Raw genomic sequence first — 19,482 nt, 5'->3', positions numbered from 1 at the left:
TGCATTTATTACCAGCAGATTCTCAGCTTAGCCCCAGCGAGCTTTAATCTCTGACTTGGCCACTGAGTTTGCCGGAGATGAAACCAGACAAACCCACTGGAAGTCTGTTTCTATTTGGGGAATCGGAGGCCCTCCAGCTGCCTGGGTGGGAGGAGATGATTGTGAGCCCAGAGCAATGTGTAGGTTTGGCTAAAAAAGAGACTGACCGCTTTGCAGGCGTGCGGTTGTGCCAATGGGGGTGTTAATGTTTGTGAATAAGTGTCAAGTCAAACATCCTGAGCAGTGCAGCCTGTAACTGAGTACACTATATTTGTCTCACAGACAATTTTGTCTGTAAAAGCTGCTTTATACTTTGAAAACTCTATTAAGTAAAGAGAAGCCTAAGGAAATCTCATTAAATAATAGTTTATAATTTTCTGCCATGCTTGGTACCCCACCTTGAGGTTTATCCGCTCCAGTAAATCCTCCACTGACGTGGGTTTGGGTGGTCGGCCCTTTCTCCTCCTTCTAACGGGCCTTTTAGGCTTCTCTTCTTCCTCACTCAGCACATCCACATAGATGAACTTGAAGGTGCCCACTTTGTTGTTGAGCAGACCCATCCACGTTCCCATGGGGGGCTTACTGATAATGTCAATCACATCCCCTCTCTGAGGAAAACAGAGATGTGAACAGAGTAACTGGACATGAACAATTTGATTTGAAGTGAAGTATCTTGAGAACCTAAAATTGGTCCATGAAAATAAAAGACACAAAATACTTTGCGATATAAAAACCTGTGCCATTGTATGCATTTGGTTGGTTAGTTCACTTGCCACAAGACATTTCATAGCGACACACCAGTTTGCAGCTACCTTGACAACCAATGACTAAAAGTAATTCTTTAACCTTTACGCATAATCAACTAACACCAGGAGGTATCATAGATATTCTGGTTTAATCAGGTCTCAGTGAGGATCAGAACCAAAAGAACTGGGAATAGGGTGTCATAAAAAGGCTTATAAAAACTATACAATTAATAAAAATAAACCTTAGATTTAAACATTTTTATGACTAACTAAATGTTGTGAAAGTACTGGTGCCTATCTCCAGCTGTCTATGGGCGAGGGGCTGGGTACACCCTGGACAGGTCGCCAGTCCATCACAGGGCAACACACAAACAACCATCCACACACTCATTCATACACCTAAGGGCAATTTAGAGTGACCAATTAACCTAACAGGCATGTCTTTGGACTGTGGGAGGAAGCCGGAGTACCCGGTGAGGACCCACGCATGCACGGGGAGGACATGCAAACTCCATGCAGAAAGACCCCCGCCCGAGATTCGAACTCCGGACCTTCTTGCTGCAAGGCAACAGTGCATATATATATGCTGCAGGGCTTAGATAGCCGTCAACCCCTTTGCATGAATTGCATATCTGTCTATCTGCAACAAAATGGCAGAAAAAAAAAAAAAAAAAAAAGAATCAAGATTTTGTAAAGACGAAGTCCAGATCTCAGACTGCTGGACCTTAATGTAAAATAGGCATGTTCCTTAAGAGGCCTCCTCAGCAACATGGGAGGTTGATAAATCCATACAAAATAATATTACTTTATATCATTGCTTTTAAGGGCACTTATATATCCAATTTTAAGGCTGTACTTAATTTTTCATTCACTGTTTCAAACTTGTGGCTTTTTAAAGAAACGTACTGTTTGTGTAGGGAAAACTTTTACTTCTCTTTTAAAAGGTTAAGCTCCACTTTTTTCTAATCATAAATGTGAAGATCAACTGATGAAGATAAAAGTTGAATATGAACCAAAGATAAAGAGTCAACAAGTTTATATAACTTTGGATGTATCCTGAACTGAACAGAAAGTCTCTCCACCTTCAGTTTAAGGGAGTCGGTATCATAGGGGCTGGGAGTAAAGTCTGCGTGGACTCGAGCACGGCCGCAGAAGGGTCCCCTGTAAGGCGGCTCTTCGTCGTCTCCTTCCTCTGACTTCACGCTCTCTCTGTTGCTGGCCGATGAGTCAGTGGTGCTCACTGTCTGACCACCTGGAGACAAACATGCACACGTATTAATATTTATTTAAAGCTATTTAAAACCTGCCTGTAAATTTTTCAGTGGCCGCATTTTATACTAGAAAAAACACAGTTAAAAAGACGATTAACTGTAGATTTTCCTCCTACATAAACACAGCTCATCGTGACTAAAACCTTCTTCTAAACATCATCTCTTTATGGACAATGTCATAACATACAAGTGTCAATAAGCTTTATAAATACAGGTTTGAATTTATGATTACTTCATACAGCTCCCAATTTTTTTTTACATTTCTGTTTGCGCTTAGGTGATTAGGAAACCAGAAAGAAAAGATCCCACCAAATCGCGCCTGTATGTATAATCTGTTGACAGTTGGCAGAGGCAAAAAAGATGAACGGTATGAAACTAGTTAAAATAACACAAGATATCCAAATACATGTAGTAATTCTATTATTTAAATTGTGAAGTTTGGATTTACAAACATAAATGGTTCTCTAACCATATCCTAATTTTATGTGTCATCCACAAATCTAACACATGGAGTACGTAAATAAAACCACTTTCTCTTATTCTAACACCGGAGCTATCATTTCTGAGAACGACTTTCTTTAAAAAGAGCTTTCTTACTCATTGAACTCTGGCCACTGAGTGAACTGCGCAGGCTTTCCACGGAGCCTCCGGCCTTCAGTTTCGGTTTCTCCAAGGAGTCGGTGTCTGGCAGAGGAGACTGTGGGGAACCAGGGGCTCCGTCAGGACTGGACTGAGAGATGGAATGAAGGGAGGGGAATGAAGATGGGAGAATAATAGAATACACAAGAGAAAACAAGAAAGAAACATGAGTGAGTGGTTCAGGGGTTGAAAACATGAGGTAATAGACATCCAGAATTGATTCATAAGGAATTTGTCAAAGATTTTAATGAATAACTAGGTTCTGCAATATATTATTCTATTTTACAAAATTATTTAGTATATATGATTACCTGTCTTGTGACATGAAGCTGAGCTTTAAGATACTGACATAATGTGTTGCACATGTAGAAGTAATTCACTAGGTGGCACTGTAGTCTACTAAATAGCTGCAATACCTTGACAAAAGCCCTAAAAATTCACCAAATTTCACTACACTACATTTCTTTCTGTAATAACAAAAATATGCGAACATGATAAATCCATTGGTGTAATATAATGTTTTTGGCTTGGGGTATAAATCTATGGCATCATTCTCCATTATAGGAATGTACAGTTCGCCCCCAGGTGTGCTTGGTTTATGATGTAAAGGAAAAAAACAGAGAAAGAGCTATTGTTTAAGAACATGTTTCCACCCGTTAAATGATAAAACACATAGAACACACATACAAGTAATGTATCAAAAAATTACCTACCCAATAATTTGTATGTACATATATTTTAATTTAGTGAACAGGCATGGAGTATAGAAACTATTGTGCAAGCTGTTCAAAGTAATCTCTGGAGTATTTCATGTCTTTTATAGAAATGGACTGGGAAACCACTGGTGACTGGAATTCGGTGATTTTCCACTTAATCTGTTTTACCTTTAATCAGACAGTCAGAAACTAAAAAAGCCATCTTCTTCCGATCAGTGAACACCCCATACCAAGAGCTATCAGGTCACACTAACAAAGAGACTCCTTGAAGCGGAAGTTGTTACTCAGTGAAGAGGACTGGGTTAGCTATTTTTGGTGTCAGTGAGGTGTTTAAAAACGTTTTGTGCTTCTTCCATCCTAGTTTTCAAAGCTTCTAGAAAGGAAACTGTATTTTCTCCACGGCATGTCGGCTGCTCCTGCCGATTGCCACTTTCACACAGTACAGCAAAGTTAACAACAACATAAACAAATTTGGAGCCATTATCTTAACCCATAATAGGAGATAATTTAAGACATTAAGTAAAATTACTTGCAATTTTTCTAATGTTACATTTTCAATGTACTATATGCACTTTGTGGCTTTTCTTCTGCAGCATTAGTAGCTCCATTAATTTGCTTGGATTAAATATTACTTTAAATGGGTGTGGTAGTTTTCTTTTACCAATATTTAACCAACCACTTAAGGATACCAGGGTCACTTCATTCGGTATATTAATGCTCAGCTGAATGTGGCATATCCCCCAGGTGCAGGCAAATTCAACAGCTGAACAAGTGTCAAAGACTCTAAACGCCCACCAAAAAATTGGTCCAGAGTAAGCGAGACGGCCTTTATATGCTTTTCAATTGCTAAGAAGAGAGCAAGCCCAGGGGACACTTACATCACTAGGTCAGCTCAACATGGAAAAAACACTCTCCACCCAACAGAACGGGTCCAAGAAGAGGAGACCAGGGAGCGAAATCAAAATCTCTTCTTTTTTGTTCTGTCTCTAACACAAATACTTCCACCCACTCACAGCCTGTGGACAGAACATGTGGCTTTCACTGCAAACATCATCCACATGTTTGCTCCACTTGAATGCATAAAGGATAAACAATTTCTTTGTTGCTACATTTTAAATAAGTTATGCTTCAGTTGTTCTAAATGTTTGAATATGATAAATTTTTCCTTAAAACAAGATACGGTACAGTTAAGTTTGAACTATCGTGTGTGTGTGTAGGTAGGCCTGTCTAACCTGCTCAGAAAGCGAGCTGCTGTACTTCTTTGACATGCGTTTTCTCATCGTCTCCTTCACCGACTTGACTTTCTTGCCCAGGGAGATCCGAGTGGTGTTGGGAGATTTCACCACTTCTCTGTATATTGCCTCCTGTTCCTTATGCTGTCATTTTAAGGAGAACAAAAGGGAATGATGAACATGAAGGGGGAAAAATTAAGCAGATTACACGGAAAAGCAAGAGGGAAAAGAAAGCTAATCAAGAGTAGGAAGGGTCAAAACCAAAGATAATTTATTGCAACAGGGGAATTAAGCTTATGCTCCAGTTCTTACATTGGCCTCAGAGGCTGTGTTGACCACATGGAGAGAACGATTGGACAGGTCGAAGCCCCCGAAGCTGCATGTTCTCTGTGTGTTGGGAGCCAAAACACAATCAAGTGAGTCATCAGAAGGCCATTTTAAAGAACCCACACCCAACCAATCTGCACACAATGACTCATGCTTGGTTTGAACACAGGCAGTAGTTGGGGTAATGTACATGGCTGTATGGCTTGTATGTAAGTGGCATGATGTCATGGGAGACTGAAGACGGCCAACAAACATGATGTAACAAAGTATTAAACTCCTTTTTAAAAATTTGGGTTACAAGCACGGTAATAAGAAAATGGGCTGTTATAATGTCGCTCCTTGAGGGCTTATAAAATTTAATCTCCAGGGAGAACACTGGACAAAAGATGTTTACTCATCTGTTAAAAAACTAAAACATATAACAAACTATAACCACACAACAAAGCAATTATTGCAGTTTACATTTGCAAAGCTGCATTATTATTTAAGATGGTTCCAAGGAGTTGACAACACAAACACTTTTTTTTTATATTACAGCTATTTTATCTAAGATTAGACAAAATAGATATTTTTTCAAGATATGCACCAAGAAGTCTGCTGGTGACCGCAATCAGACAATGTTAAGCTTAGTCCTTGATCGACAGTTAGCCAGTTGGAGTCAATAAATCTGACCTTCCAATGAGTGAATGCTCCATGCGTTAGTGCTAATATATCACACTGGCAACATTGCTCTGGATGATGAGCTCTGTAATTCAATGTTAACTATTCTATCTTACACAGTGGGATGTTTCCTCTGCTCATGATATAAATAGTCACTTCATCAGTCCTATTAAATGCACCACTCAGGGTGGCTGCATGTTGGAGTAGCTCTGTTATTTTGTTCTGATGTCTTATTTTAAAAACTCGATTTTCTCCTTTTGAGGATGAAGTTTTTTTTTTTGGACGATTGTTTCCTCTGATGTTAGATACTGTGCAGCTGGAAAGATTTTTCTGTGATGCATCTTTACTTTTGGACATTTGTTATGATGCATAACCATGGCAACAGGGTGTTTTTTTTTTTTATTACAACCGGGAGCAGCTGATTAACAAATAATACTTCAACTATGACCCCAAATCCCTGATGAGTTGAAAAGGAGGCGTTGTAAATGGAGAGCAGGAGCAAAGAGAAAAGAGAGAAGGAGGAAGATCAAACCATCTCTTCTTTCGATTATGATGGGCAATGTGAGATCATTGAGAAACAAGTTGGTTGAACTCCAAGCCCTTCCAAGGACCCAGCCAGAGTATCTGGAATGCAGTATTATGTGTTTCACTGAGACATGCCTGCTGGATCATATTCCCGACTGCAGCGTCTCTCTCTGCTAGGCTTTCTGACTATACGAGCAGATAGGAGATTTAAAGAGGAGCAGCAAACGCAAAGGAGGTGAATTAGCAGTATTTGTGAACAACAGATGGTCTCCAGCACAATAATGTAAATCGTCATCTGTGCAGCCCAGATAGTTTTCGTCCATATTATTTGTCCAAGGAGTTCAACAGTGTTATTTTGGCAACGGATTACATTCCATCATCAGCTGTTGTCAACACTGCATGTGATGTCATCAGCTCAGTTCTTGCTAAGCTGCAGACACAACATCCTAATGGCTTTGTGGCAATATCTGGTGATTTTAATCACATTTCACTCTGCTAGACTTCAAACATTTTAAGTTTGTTAGCTGCTCTACGAGAGAAAACAAAACTTTGGATTTGTTTTATGCAAATGTCAAGGACTCATACTCATCTCTAAAGCAAGACCAGATCAAATCAGATTACATGGAGAGGACATCAATGCCATGAGAGAGTGTGTGACCAACTATATAAACTTCTGTGTGCATAACACCATCCCCAAACAAAATGGTGAGATGATTACCCAATAACAAACCCTGAATCACCAGTGACCTGAAGTAAGTGCTTAACATGATAAAGGAGCCTTTAGAGATGGAGACAGGGAATTATTGAGGAGTATATAGAAGCAACTTAAAGTCAAGATAAGAAGTCAGCTGAAGAGGCAGTTGAAGGGACTGAACCGGAATAAGGATGCAGGTTCAGATGGTTTCAGCACCAGAGACTTAAAAAGGCTTAACAAGCCAATAAAGAAGGCTGGCTCTGTTCTGGGGACTCCTCTAGACCCTCTGGAGATGATTTTGCAAAGAAGGGTTCTTCATAAAATGAAGAACATTTTGGAGAACCCTAAGCATCCTCTTCATGAGATGGTTGTACAACAACAGAGTGTCTTTAGTCAAAGGTTTCTTCAGATCTACTGTAACTCAGACCGCGGCAGGAGATCCTTCCTGCCCACAGCTATTAGCATCTACAATGGCTCTTTGAAGAAACCTGTGTAAAATGAGCTACAACAAAATTTAATTACCCTTTGGGATTAATAAAGTATTTTTTTGATTTGAATTTAATTAGTATAAAAAGGGTTACGGCTCCTGTATAGTAACAAAAATTAAAAATTGATTCAACAATCGAAGACATAACAGCAATTAATTGCTTTGTCTTCCCAAATATAAATTTGGACAAAGCTCTTATTTAGTTTGATGGGTCTTGTAGAAAACTATTGAATATCTTATGATGTGCACCTGCAATTCTTTCCAGCTAGGTTTTATTTATAAATACCTCTTTCCCATTAACGCGATGACTTTCATGCATTTGTAGAATTTTTGTGAAGCATTGAGAAACAGATCTGTAATTTTAGGCTTGTTTGAATAATCTAGTATTTTTTTTTTCAATATAAACATTTTATTGTTTTGAAAAAAGTGAAAGGGTATTTTGTTGTTGATAGAGTTTTAAAAGAGAAATCAGGAATGTCTAAATTCAGTAACAGTTATTGGAAATTGGCTACAAAACATTCTCACTGGTGAGTCTCACATTTCTTTAGAGACCCTAAGCAAATAAAAGTAAACACAAAGGGGGGTGGCTAATGGTATGAAGGGAAACTGGTTTTGACCGTATGATATTACACACAAAAACAATTCATAAAGGCAGTTATAAAGGATCTGAGCACGGCAGGGGGGTGGGGGCTGATGGTATGATGGTATCTATTCTATTACTTTCCTTTTTAAAACAAAGAGAGTTTAGCTAGCCCTATAAGAACAAGCAATCCCCAACTGAGATAGCGCAGCACATAGACAAGCTGTTGTATCGGATGTCCACAGCTGCAGCTCTCATCACAGCTTGGGAGCAAAAGCAGTTGGGAGAACAAAATGAAAAAAAAAAAAAAAAATGTAATTGTAGTGTTGAATGGAATGGACATGCACCCAGAAAAAATGTCTTCCAGAAAAAAAAGTATATAAGAAACCAAAACAACAAAAAGCGACATCTGCAGTAGAGGCACGAGCCACAAAAGAAGATTAAAAGCAACGACAAAAAAGTGGATTCAAAGAGTATCTGGATGAGAGCCATCTCCAGTGACTTCACTAGAACATGACAGGATTCAGGTACCCTCAAAGCTGCAGGAAAGCTCTACTATACATCCACCCACTCCTCCTCTTTTTGCCTTTTCTTCTGTTAGAATGGTGAGGCTATGGATTGGACTATTTTCTTCCAAAACCTTATTTCTCCAATTTGCATCCCCTGCAGGATAAATGTTTTTTTCCTATCCATCTTTTGATGCTATTTTTGGCCTGTCGCATCTGTTTTAAAACTGATAGGCATAAAGACAGTTTAGTCACTCAAGCTAAATTAATGAGATCGCTCGAAGGATCAGTCTTTGAACTTGAGGTTGTGTGCCGTGCAGCATTTTAGGATGAGCAGCATAGAGCTTGTATAACATCTCATACACCCAAAGGGATCAGTGCGACAGTGAGCATGTTCCTCAGGGAGCTGACATTTCTAAAAGGCACTTATGAAACTTAACCTCCCAAGTGGGACACTGCACATTGAGCAATCACTTGATATTTATCTGAAATATAAAAGATGAAAGCCTAAGACCTTCACTTAAAGGTCATAGAAGAAGCCATTCCCTTTAGGCCACAGTGCCTCACAAATGTATTCTAACCACTACAACTGATTTATATTTGTTTCACATTATAACCAAAATTTAATGTTTAATCAGGTTTTTTACGAGATAGACCAAGAGAAAATAGTGAATAATTTTGGAGTAGAAGGAAAATGATAATACAATGTTGAAATTTTTTTTTTATAAATAAAATTCTGCAAAGTGTGGCATCTATATATAGCCTATCTGAGTCAATACTTCGTAGATTGGTGCATTTGCAGTGTTTCCCATTAAAGAAGTGTCACATCTTAAGACTGAAAATGTTGGCCATTCTACTTTGAAAATAATCTTTCTCCATCTGACTGGATTGAAAACAACTTTGAACATAATTTTTCAACTCTTGCAACAGATTCTAATTTGGATTTAGCTCTAGACTCTGACTTGGTCATTCTAACACATGAATATAAAAACTATTCCACTGCAGTAACAAGTCCCAGTTTAAAGTCTTTTGCAGACTAACAGGTTTTCTTCCAGGATCTTTCCAAGGAAGAAAATCATACCTAAAGTATGATGCAGCCACCACCATGTCTCACTGTGGGGATGATGTGTTCAGGGTCATGTGAAGTGCAACATATACCATTTTGCATATAGGCTATAAAATTCCATTCTATTACGTCACCTGACCAAAACACCCTCCTCCACATCTTTGCTGTGTCCCTTACATGGCACAGCACAATCTGAACTTCTTACGGATTTTTTTCAAGGCTCACTTTCTAATGACCTTCTTTTATAGAGGCCGGATTTGCCATTATTTAGGAGTATCACAGTAAAGGGGGAAGGAAACAGATGCAGACCACTCTTTCAGATATTTATGTTTGAAATGTTTTGAAAACTATTTATCATTTTCTTTCCACTTCATAATTATGCTCTGCTTTGTGTTGTTCAATCACATAGTCCAAATAAAATACATTGAAGTTTAGGACAATAACATTAGCAGATGTGAAAAAGTTTATTTGCCTTTTTTCTAAACAAACAGTCTAAAAATGTTTTTTTGTTTTTTTTACAAATTCTCATCATCCCAACCCCTTGAGCTATTCTGCAACTTTGAAGCACCAAGTCCTGCTCACACGCGGCGGCCGACTGAAACCTCATGGTCCAAACTCACAGACTTCTGCTGGATGCGCAACAGCACACGCTTGGTGCAGCGGTCCACGCTGGCTGCCCATTTCCTGTCCACCTCACGGTCCTCCTCGAGCAGACAGCGACGCTCAGTGCGGCTGAGGGTGACTGGGCGCACCAGCTGGGCCCAGTTCAGGTGACCATACAGGCTTCGCTCTACAACGTAGGTGATGTTCAGCTCGCTGACTGCAGTTCGGCCTCGCAGTCTCCGGGGAGGGAACACCCAGCCCCCTCCTCCGGTTGCGAAACCTTTTGATTTTGTTACGTCACAGCGGACAGGGGAGGAGGGGCTGACAGACAGGGGTGACATGGGGGACTTGGCACTGCGTGAGCGCTGGTACAGAAGGTGCTTGGTGGAGTAAGCATAGTTGGGGTCGTGTTTCCGGTGGGTCCAGCTACCATGGTGGCGGCTGGATGATTGATGTTTGGGACTGCCTTGCTGGCCGTCATCCACGGAAATCAGAAGACGGGACTGGGAATGGGGTTTGGGGCGAGGTTTGGTGAGGCCATAGAAGGCGTAAAGGGCTTCGTTGTTACTTACCCCGTGAGATATGGAGCTCAGCGCCTTCCTCATCTCGCTGTCTGTTGTGGAGCGTGACAGCTTTTCCTCGTCGTCAAGCCCACATCCATCGAGCTGTGAAAAGGAAGAGCCACTTCCTGCGACACCAGAGATGGAGCCTCCCAAGTCCCTCGAGTCGGCTGCAGTTCTCCTCGGAGGCTTGATGAGGCCGTGGGTGCTGGAACACTTACTAAAGGTTTTTACAAGCTTGTGTCCAGACCAGGTGTCAAGGCTGCTGGATGAAGGGGATGTTGTCAAACTGTCTGTATCTCCATCCAGAGACAGTTGGTCATGGATAAGAGAGGGCAGGGAGGCCTCCTGAGGCAAAGGGTTTTTTTTTAGAACCCCTGTGTACAGAGCTGTCTTGTCCTCACAACAGGGTGTTTCCAAATTTAGAAAATCTGAAGAGACCAAGAGATCAGTGTACAATGGTTGGGAGTGACATTACACAATAACAAATAATAGAAGACTAAAAATGTGTTGAACTGTGTAAAACTATTTTTCTTATCATCAGTCAGAATAACAAACCTTCAGGAGAATGTTTTTTGCCCTCTTCAACCTTGATGAGCTTTTTCCTGACTCGCCGTGTTGAATTGACCAGTTTGTGAAGCCTTTTGAACTTCACAGAGTCCTCAGATTGCTCATCATCCGACTGTTCACGGGACTGGTGGAAAAAAGAATGAGATCAGGATCAAATAACAATAATAATCAAAAATCTCATTGCATTTATTTAAGGTTCAATCTTAAAAATTAATTAAGAAAAGAAAACTTTCATACGCTCTAATGTTTCAGAATGATTTTATGATGCAACAAGATTGAAGTTCTGTTTAGGATGGCAACAATGTTAGTGAGGTGAAAGATTGAAGGAGATGGATGTTGGCACACTGCATTGTATGAATTTGTAGTTCCTGGCAAACACAGAATGAATTTCACTGAAATCCTCAACTATTTTACCAATTTAGATTTGATTTCTCAAAAAAACTCATTCACAAACAGCTCCTGCAAAAACATACCAACACACATACAAGCACAGCTCCTCCCAAAGCTGCATTTTTATGCTCCTCTCTCATTTGGTGATAAGTGGGAGTTTTGGACATAAAGCAATCAGCCTCTTTTGTGTCTGCTTCTTGCTGGTTTCCAAAGCAACACCTCCTCACCGGTCTCACACACACATCCAGCTCTGCAGCCTAGTTTGCAGGATTTAACTTTCTTAAATGTGAAATTGTGAATCATCTTGTCACGAGCCTTAGATGCTGGCTACAAAACAAATCATACAACCATTTGGCTGTTAACATGTAACGACAAAACGCTGGTAATACCTATGCATCGGCCAGATACAGTTACATTTTCTGTAATGTTCTTCCCACATTTTAAAGTCCTTTCAGATGCTAGATAACATTTTGGAGGGAGTTTTCTTCATCAGTATAGAGTTTAGAGTAACCCACTGCCATCGCTCTCCCACCTGTTGCTGAGCAACTGACTGACAAACAAGACTCCTACAACTGTCCCTTTCTGTTCCTGAAAAATATGGGCAGTCATTGTGTGAAGAGCAAAGGAGCAACACCCATAACTGTTGTTAAAGTGAACACTTAAAATTTTAGTTGGCAAGCTACTACAGCCACATGTTGCTAAGCAGCTGACTGTAAGCTGTCCGCTGGAGCCAACAGCCTGACTAATTAACAAGCTACTTTAAAATTGGTAAACTCTGTGGCAAAAAGTATAGAACACTGCACAATAAGCACTTACTGCCTACTTTAATGTCTCACAGTACATATCGATACATTTAACAATAATGCTAATCTAACAATCTAATAATCAATGTCATTTTAGCAGTGATAGGAATAATTATTAATTTTCTGTATTGCTATGTTAAAGACGCACTGAGAATTCGTCTATTGACCAGAGCTGGACTGATGGGAATGTTGTAAGGTCAATAATCTAGTTGTGCTAACACCAACGCTCTTCAGTGTGGATACTGATACTGAGTGAAAATGACTGAAAGTTTATTGAGAATGGTTTTCCGAGTCATTGAGGCATTTAAAAATTAACCCAAAAAAACCCCAAAAACAGCAATGTAAGAAGGTATTTCAAGGTAACTTTAACATGTCAAGATATGTTTGCAGTTCAGTCAGTACTGCGAGAGAGCCTAGAAGAAAAAAGATTTTTAGTTGATAACAGGAAGGGTGAACAGAGTACCGAAATGTTTTACAATGTTTTTCATTTTGAGCTTCCAACCTATGTTTGTCATGGATGGCAGCCTTTTTAAATCTCACATGTAAGATATGGATCTTTATTGTGGAGACTGCTGTTTTTGTTCTTTAAAATATCAGAACCCTGTTTCACAGTGACTGCTCTCTCACACTCAGAGTCTGACATCTCAGCTGCTTTTAATATAAATTGTTTTCCCTCCTATTTTAACTTTGTGTTGTAAATAAATACATGTTTTTATCTTTTTAATGTTTTGGTGTTTCTCTACAATGCACTTTGGTTTGCCTTGATCTTAAAAAAATAAATATATATAAAAAAGTACAGTTGACTTTGGAAATCGACCACAAAATCCTAAACAATGCATCTCTAGATAATGTTAAAAACGTGATTATTTTTGTGTAATTATTGAGAAACTGCCATTGGTATACTACGGTAGGTTTTGCAAAATCTTATACCAGCTCATTATCTTGAAAAATAAATAAATATTGTTTGTTATATATTGTTTAATGCAATAATATATATTTCTAATTAAACATCCAAAACACTCAATATTCCGACATGATGACTGGCTAAACTTTAACAAGCTGGAAAAAAAACACATGAAGTTTGTACTTTAAAAACTTGCCCAACTTCATTTATCACAGACTTATACTAAAACACTCTCGGTTTAAGGTGATATTGGCCTGCAGACAACAGCAAAAGCATTACAGCAATTCATTTAGGCCTTTGCCAAATCTGCAGAAATCCATAAATCCACTGAGCCTCCGGCCCGGACAGTCCTCCAACTGAACCACGCAATTCTGACCGCTCTGCTGACTCCTTAAATTTTTCATTTAATCTGGGCGAGATTTGAGGTTATTCGTTTCAGAACATATACTGCAGAGGACGGAGAAAAAGACAAAGTGCAAAAAGGCTGTAAGTTTAGAAGAGTACAGCTGTCTTCACAAGATTTTCCATCTCAGCTCAGATCCAAAGAGAGTCATCCATGCAAATGACTAGATAATCAGGGGAAAGAGTCAGGCAAAAAGAGTCAAACATATGAGACCATGAATCAAGGAGGTCTAAATGGCTGCTATTGTAAACAAGGTCAAAGGAGAAATTCCTTCTCCACCATTTCCATTTGACTTCACAAACTTCCATAAGGCTTGTTCACAAACTTTTGCAATAAACTTTAAAAACGTTCTGCACAGTTTTACTTGTAACTGCTGAAATGTTTACATTGTCAACAAAATCAGCAATATTCATTACAAGCAAAAAACTTACCACCTCACTAATAAAAGCGGGGTTCCACGTCCTTTGCTAAAATTCCAGTTTACCAAGAACAAAACAAGTAAATCCGTCCAGGCTGACCGCACCATCATGCATCTGAAACTATATCTGCATGCCTGTTTGCATGTTGGCAGATGGAGTCTCTTCAGTGAGTTCAGCCGAGAGGAATGAGGGGCTGCACAGCCAGCAGAGAAAAGGCATGTTGTGAGTGGAGAACAATCCCAGTGTTTGAGCCCCTCTGACCCTGCCTTGGCCCCCAAATTGCTAATAGCCAGCCCTGGAATGTTGGTCTCATATCGCCCAGGGAGCAGTGAAAGAGAGCATCAGACAAAAGGGCAGGAGACTTCAAATATATCAACTTCAAAAATGCATGATTCTGGAAATAGAACGCAGGCCTGCTTAGATGAGTAATACTGTTGACTATTTGGATTTGGGACTGACCTAAATACATTTCTGGAAAGGAGAAGGAGTATCAACAGAGGCCTCAGCAGAGAGGAAATATTTCCTGAAGAGGCCAATTTTGGAACTTAAGGCAATATGAGATTTAGCAGAGAGTTTCACAATTTTTCACGCCTCAGGGACAATGTAAAGCCTTTATCCTTGATCTCCTTAGCACCCTTGCTTCCTCTCTGCCTTCAGCACTTGCCTCTGGAGCCAAAGTGTGTGTTCCTTCACACAATACTCCTTCAGTACTGTAACTCTCCAGCCCCCGCTCATGTCCATAAAATCCCAAATCGATCTATCTTCCTCCAACAGGAAGTCAGCGGCGAGTTTCAGCGGACTAATTAATGCAATCAGCACACTCATGCACAATTCAAGCACCCACATCAAAGAGCCAGAGAGCACACAGGACCTAGGCTTAGCGTATGAATACCATAACTGACCTACTTTTTGATGTGGAAGGAAATCATGAATTACTACAGAGAAGAATATTTTAATCTTTGCAGAATGGAAAAAAAGAATTATTTTGCATGAATTTGAGTAATTTTCAAGCAATTAATTTTTATATGCATCTGATAATCTTATAAATAAGTGGCTTAGAAATAATTGGAGTTTATGAGCTGTCCAGCAAATAGTTCCCCCAGTTTGATGAAGTAACCTTTGAAATTATTCTTTAAATTGAACTTGTATCCATCTGACGGCTATGAGGTTATGTTTTAATTTATATTAATAAGAAGTAAACATTTGTAATCGGGACTATTTCTGGAAAAAAGCGTGGACTGCTTACTGAAAAAACTGCAATGGAGTATATCAACACAGACATGGTGGGAAGATATTTCCAGCAAACTTGGGAATTTGTTTATGTTTTGACAAATTCGGTTCCTTAAAATAAAAAAGTGGATCATTGTATGAAATTGTCTGGCTGAAAGTTACTTCCATGATAACCATAACATTAAATGAACAAAAGTGCCAACTAGTATTCACAAATACTCTTTGATCTTTTTCACATTTGTCATGCACCAGCCACAAACATCGACATATTTTTATTGGGATACTTTATGACAGGCCAACACAAAGTAATGTATCATTGTGATGAGAAAGAAAAATGATGCATGTTTTACAACTAAAAACCTGCAGTGTGGCATATGTTTGTATTCAGCCCCATTATTTAATTCTCTGTAAAACAACCTTTCCCTGCGCTTATAGTTGGAAGTCTTGTTGGGTATGTTTCTACCAGCTTTCCACATTTAGACAGAAAAATTATTCGATAACTACCTAAATTTTAGTTGGATTAAATGAAATCTTGTCACAAATTCTCAATTAGATTGAAGTCCAGGCCATTCAAATATGTGAACAGGCTTGGATCTAAATCTATCCTTTGCACAACTGACTATGTTTCTATGTATCTGACATTGTATCTCACTATCTGTCAAGTCTTTTGGAGCCTCCAAAAGGTTCTCTACCAGGATTCCCCTGTATGTTCCCCTGTATTTCCATCCAACTGTGACCAGCTTCCATGTCCTAAAGAATAAAAGGATCCTCACAGCATGAAGCTGCCACCAAAGTGTGTTCAGGGTGCTCTTTTTTCACCACTGATAGCATTGTGCGTGAAGGCCAAAATGTTTGCCCTCTTGCAGATGTCCCCTACATAGCTTGTGGCAAACCTTAAACAGCACCTGTTCTGGCTTATTATTCAACAATGATTATCAGTGCACAAATACTAGTTGTTCTGTCAACAGATTTTCCCACCTGAGCTGTGAATCTCTGCACCTCCTCCAGACCTACCACAGGCCTGTTGACTACTCGGATTAATGGTCTTCTTAACTGGCCTGTCAGCTTTGGAGCCAGGTCCTGGTAGGACGCGTGCCATGGTCTTATATTATATTTGGAGGTAGAAGAGTAAATTGGTCTAAAGATGCATGCACGCCACAGTTTTAACGATTGTTTACAAAAAACTCCTAATAAAATATATTGACGTTTGTTGTTTTAAGGTGACAAATGAGAATATGTTTATGGTGGAAACAGCACTTTTGCAAGGCCCTGTAGCCAAATTCAACAATTCACAGCATCTATTATGATTGGCTTTACAGCATTTGGCCTCCTTCGGGGGGTTCAAATCTCTTCCAGGTAACCCAGGGAGGTTTTCCATTGATCTCTAAACGGATTATAGTTCACAAGACCCCTAACACAGCTAAAAATATTTGTGGTGAGAGAATTTGAGTGGATTAGGACTACGCCTCAACCCAGTTTTTTACATGTCACAATTCCAACCATTTGAGCATTTAATTTCCATGAGGCAAATGTTCTGTTTTATGAGGCCAGCTGTAACTCTGCAAGGACAAACCTCAAATTAGATGGATGGATAAAACTGATGAATAATATTCCTATATAATTATTGGTCAGTATTTGTGCCAAATTGGATGTTTCTTATGTTGATGGACTGTCACATCAGGAAAGCAGCTTCAAAAAAATGTGACAAACAATGGAATCAACATTTTCTGAGGTAAAACACAAATTTAATTCAGCCACATGTGACATGGTGGAGAGCGTATTTTTTATAGATAGATACACTGTAGTTTAGTCGATTAAAGAAAGACTAATAAAAAAAAGAGAAAGTCAAGGTAAGTAAGTTTACAAACATGTAATTTTTATTTTAAAACATCCCACTCCCAGCGCAATTTTGTTGGCTAAAAAAAAAATTAAAGGTGAGGTGTTAAGAAAGTGAGGATAGAAGCAACTAGGGGTGACAGGGGGGGCAGGAAGGGGTCGTACTTACATTGCAATTTGAGGACTGGTTTAGATTGGCTGCAGATCCGTCAGTCCACTCTGCAGTGTCAGTACTGCTGGACTGTTTGCTGCGCTCATACTCCTTAAGCTACATGGAGAAGAGAAGTTTAGAGAGACAGAGGGACTGGGAGGACCACCCACTCTCATCCAGTAACACTACGTCTCGCTTTAATTTACCGGACCAGAGAGAAACATACGTTCAGCAGTGTTCATTCACAGTGATTCAGTGACAACTGAACACTACAACCTGGAGCTAGAAACCAGGATCTCATTTTAAATATTATAAATATCATCATAAACTTCAATCTGTTATTTATCAAAACCCATCTGATAACATGTAACGATGTCTAGACAAACAAAGTGTAGTTTATGGATTATGGCTGTGACTGCAGTTTGTTTTCTGTGTTTTCATTTCTTTGGAGTTATTATCAGTATCTTACCTGCAGCTGATGGTGCTCAGTGACCAATCAGTTTAGAGAAAACACAGAAATGAAAAAGAAAATACTGGCCAGTAAGTTGAGCTATGAGCTAATCAGAGTGGAGGCACATCGGAAGCAGATTATTATAACTTTTAAACAACTCCAGTCTAAAAACACAATTTGTTTTGTTACTTTAATAATAGATTACTTTTGCCTCAAGTAGTTTCCTAGCCTAGTGAGAAATATCTTTCACATGGAACTTTATTGCTAACAGACTGCTGAAAAAAAGGCCTTGGTATTTAGTAAAATTCAGTGTGGGTAACTGTTTCTTTAAAAATGCTTTCCGTATTTAGCAAAGTTTAATGATTTTAAAGAAGCCCAAGTGTGCCTATGAATGTATGTAGTCCTATTTACCCTGAAATTAAAAAATGTAAGCAAAAAACCCAGGTTATTAAAAGGTAAATATTTTGTTTTGTACTGAACATTTTCCATTTTGATAAAAAAAAAGTTTTGTCACTGAAAAACTCAACTCAAACAAAATTTTTTCTAAACTGTTTATCTGTATCAACTGCCTGTGCTGACGGCCTTAATCATGTACCATTTTTGAACCGCAATTGGGGGATGCAGAAAATCATTCTAAGGTCTGCAGATGATCCCCGGGTTACACTGTGCAACCCCTGAGCTAGTCTCTCCAGTTTTGCAAAAACTGAAAAGACTCTAGGAACTGTATACTTCAGGTAAGATGCTGACTACTGATAACAACTCCACAGGACACCACTTTTGTAAACATTTGTAATAATTAGAGTAGGTACAAGTTGCTTTGGGTGAAAATCTCTGCACTGGTGAGTAACACGCTGTCCTATTAGGCTCTACAGTTAAATACAACTTGTTGCAGATGAAAACTGCCTGGAAACTAATAAGTGATATGTAACTGTATCCCAATCAGTTGTCTTGATCTGTCTTATTTCCTTATTTACATATACTTTAATAATGGGCTAACAAAATGCTGAGGCCAATACTCAGCTCTGCCGGGCCAACTGACCAAAGTTACAGTTTTAACACTGCTTTTATTTTCTAATATACTTTTCTTTTTTATTAGGCTGTTTAGAAATATTTGGTTGCCCAAAAAGTTGAAACTGAATTATTATTTTGTTCTATCTCTTCTAATTAAAAAACTGCGATAATGTGATTTATTCCTGACAGATAAAGTGTACAATTTCTCCCAACCTTTGTTAAACAATTTCTTCTAAACATATTACAGTCAAAATTAAAACACCAAAAGAAAAGGAACGTGTCTGAAAATAAAATTATTCCGACTTTATGGGCAATAGAAGATTTCCTGTCATAACAAACTGGGACAGTCACGGTGGAGAGATGAAGCATTAAACAGAGGCTAAGTTAATATTGACAAGTTAGACAAATTTTACTATATAAAAAGAAGAATGACAAAAAGGCACAGTATTCAGTGCAATAAACATTTGAAAACTGGTACTAATGTTTTGGTCAAGTCTTCATGGTAAAACTAAAATGAATAAGAAGAAGACAACATTATTATAACCGTGATAATGAATACAATAGATTACAGCAGGAATAATTGCTGCTTTCCCGTTTCATATTAAAATAAATCATGTTATACATTTTCTTTTAAGTTTTTGTGTAAAATAACAAAAATTTATA

The 19,482-nt window shown here is 38.9% G+C and overlaps 1 protein-coding gene across 6 annotated transcripts in view; it reads right to left on the bottom strand.

The window, feature by feature from the left end:
• sash1a (SAM and SH3 domain containing 1a) overlaps window positions 1-19,482 on the bottom strand; it is a 221,848-nt gene that overhangs the window by 13,138 nt on the left and 189,228 nt on the right. For 3 of the 6 annotated variants that reach the window (XM_047387678.1, XM_047387682.1, XM_047387680.1), the window contains exons 8-15: window positions 17,376-17,474; window positions 11,210-11,345; window positions 10,109-11,082; window positions 4,956-5,030; window positions 4,644-4,787; window positions 2,654-2,786; window positions 1,868-2,037; window positions 438-647 (exon numbers count right to left, since the gene is read on the bottom strand). In XM_047387678.1, coding sequence (XP_047243634.1) covers window positions 438-647; window positions 1,868-2,037; window positions 2,654-2,786; window positions 4,644-4,787; window positions 4,956-5,030; window positions 10,109-11,082; window positions 11,210-11,345; window positions 17,376-17,474 — 1,941 coding nt within the window. The remainder of the gene's footprint in view (window positions 1-437; window positions 648-1,867; window positions 2,038-2,653; window positions 2,787-4,643; window positions 4,788-4,955; window positions 5,031-10,108; window positions 11,083-11,209; window positions 11,346-17,375; window positions 17,475-19,482) is intronic. The other 3 variants (XM_047387681.1, XM_047387683.1, XM_047387679.1) reach the window with 2 other exon arrangements.

This window comes from Girardinichthys multiradiatus, chromosome 15 (genome assembly GCF_021462225.1).
Source record: "Girardinichthys multiradiatus isolate DD_20200921_A chromosome 15, DD_fGirMul_XY1, whole genome shotgun sequence".
Taxonomy (NCBI): Eukaryota; Metazoa; Chordata; class Actinopteri; order Cyprinodontiformes; family Goodeidae; genus Girardinichthys; species Girardinichthys multiradiatus.
The sequence above is the reverse complement of the archived record's forward strand: the minus strand, read 5'-3'. Positions and strand labels throughout refer to the sequence as shown.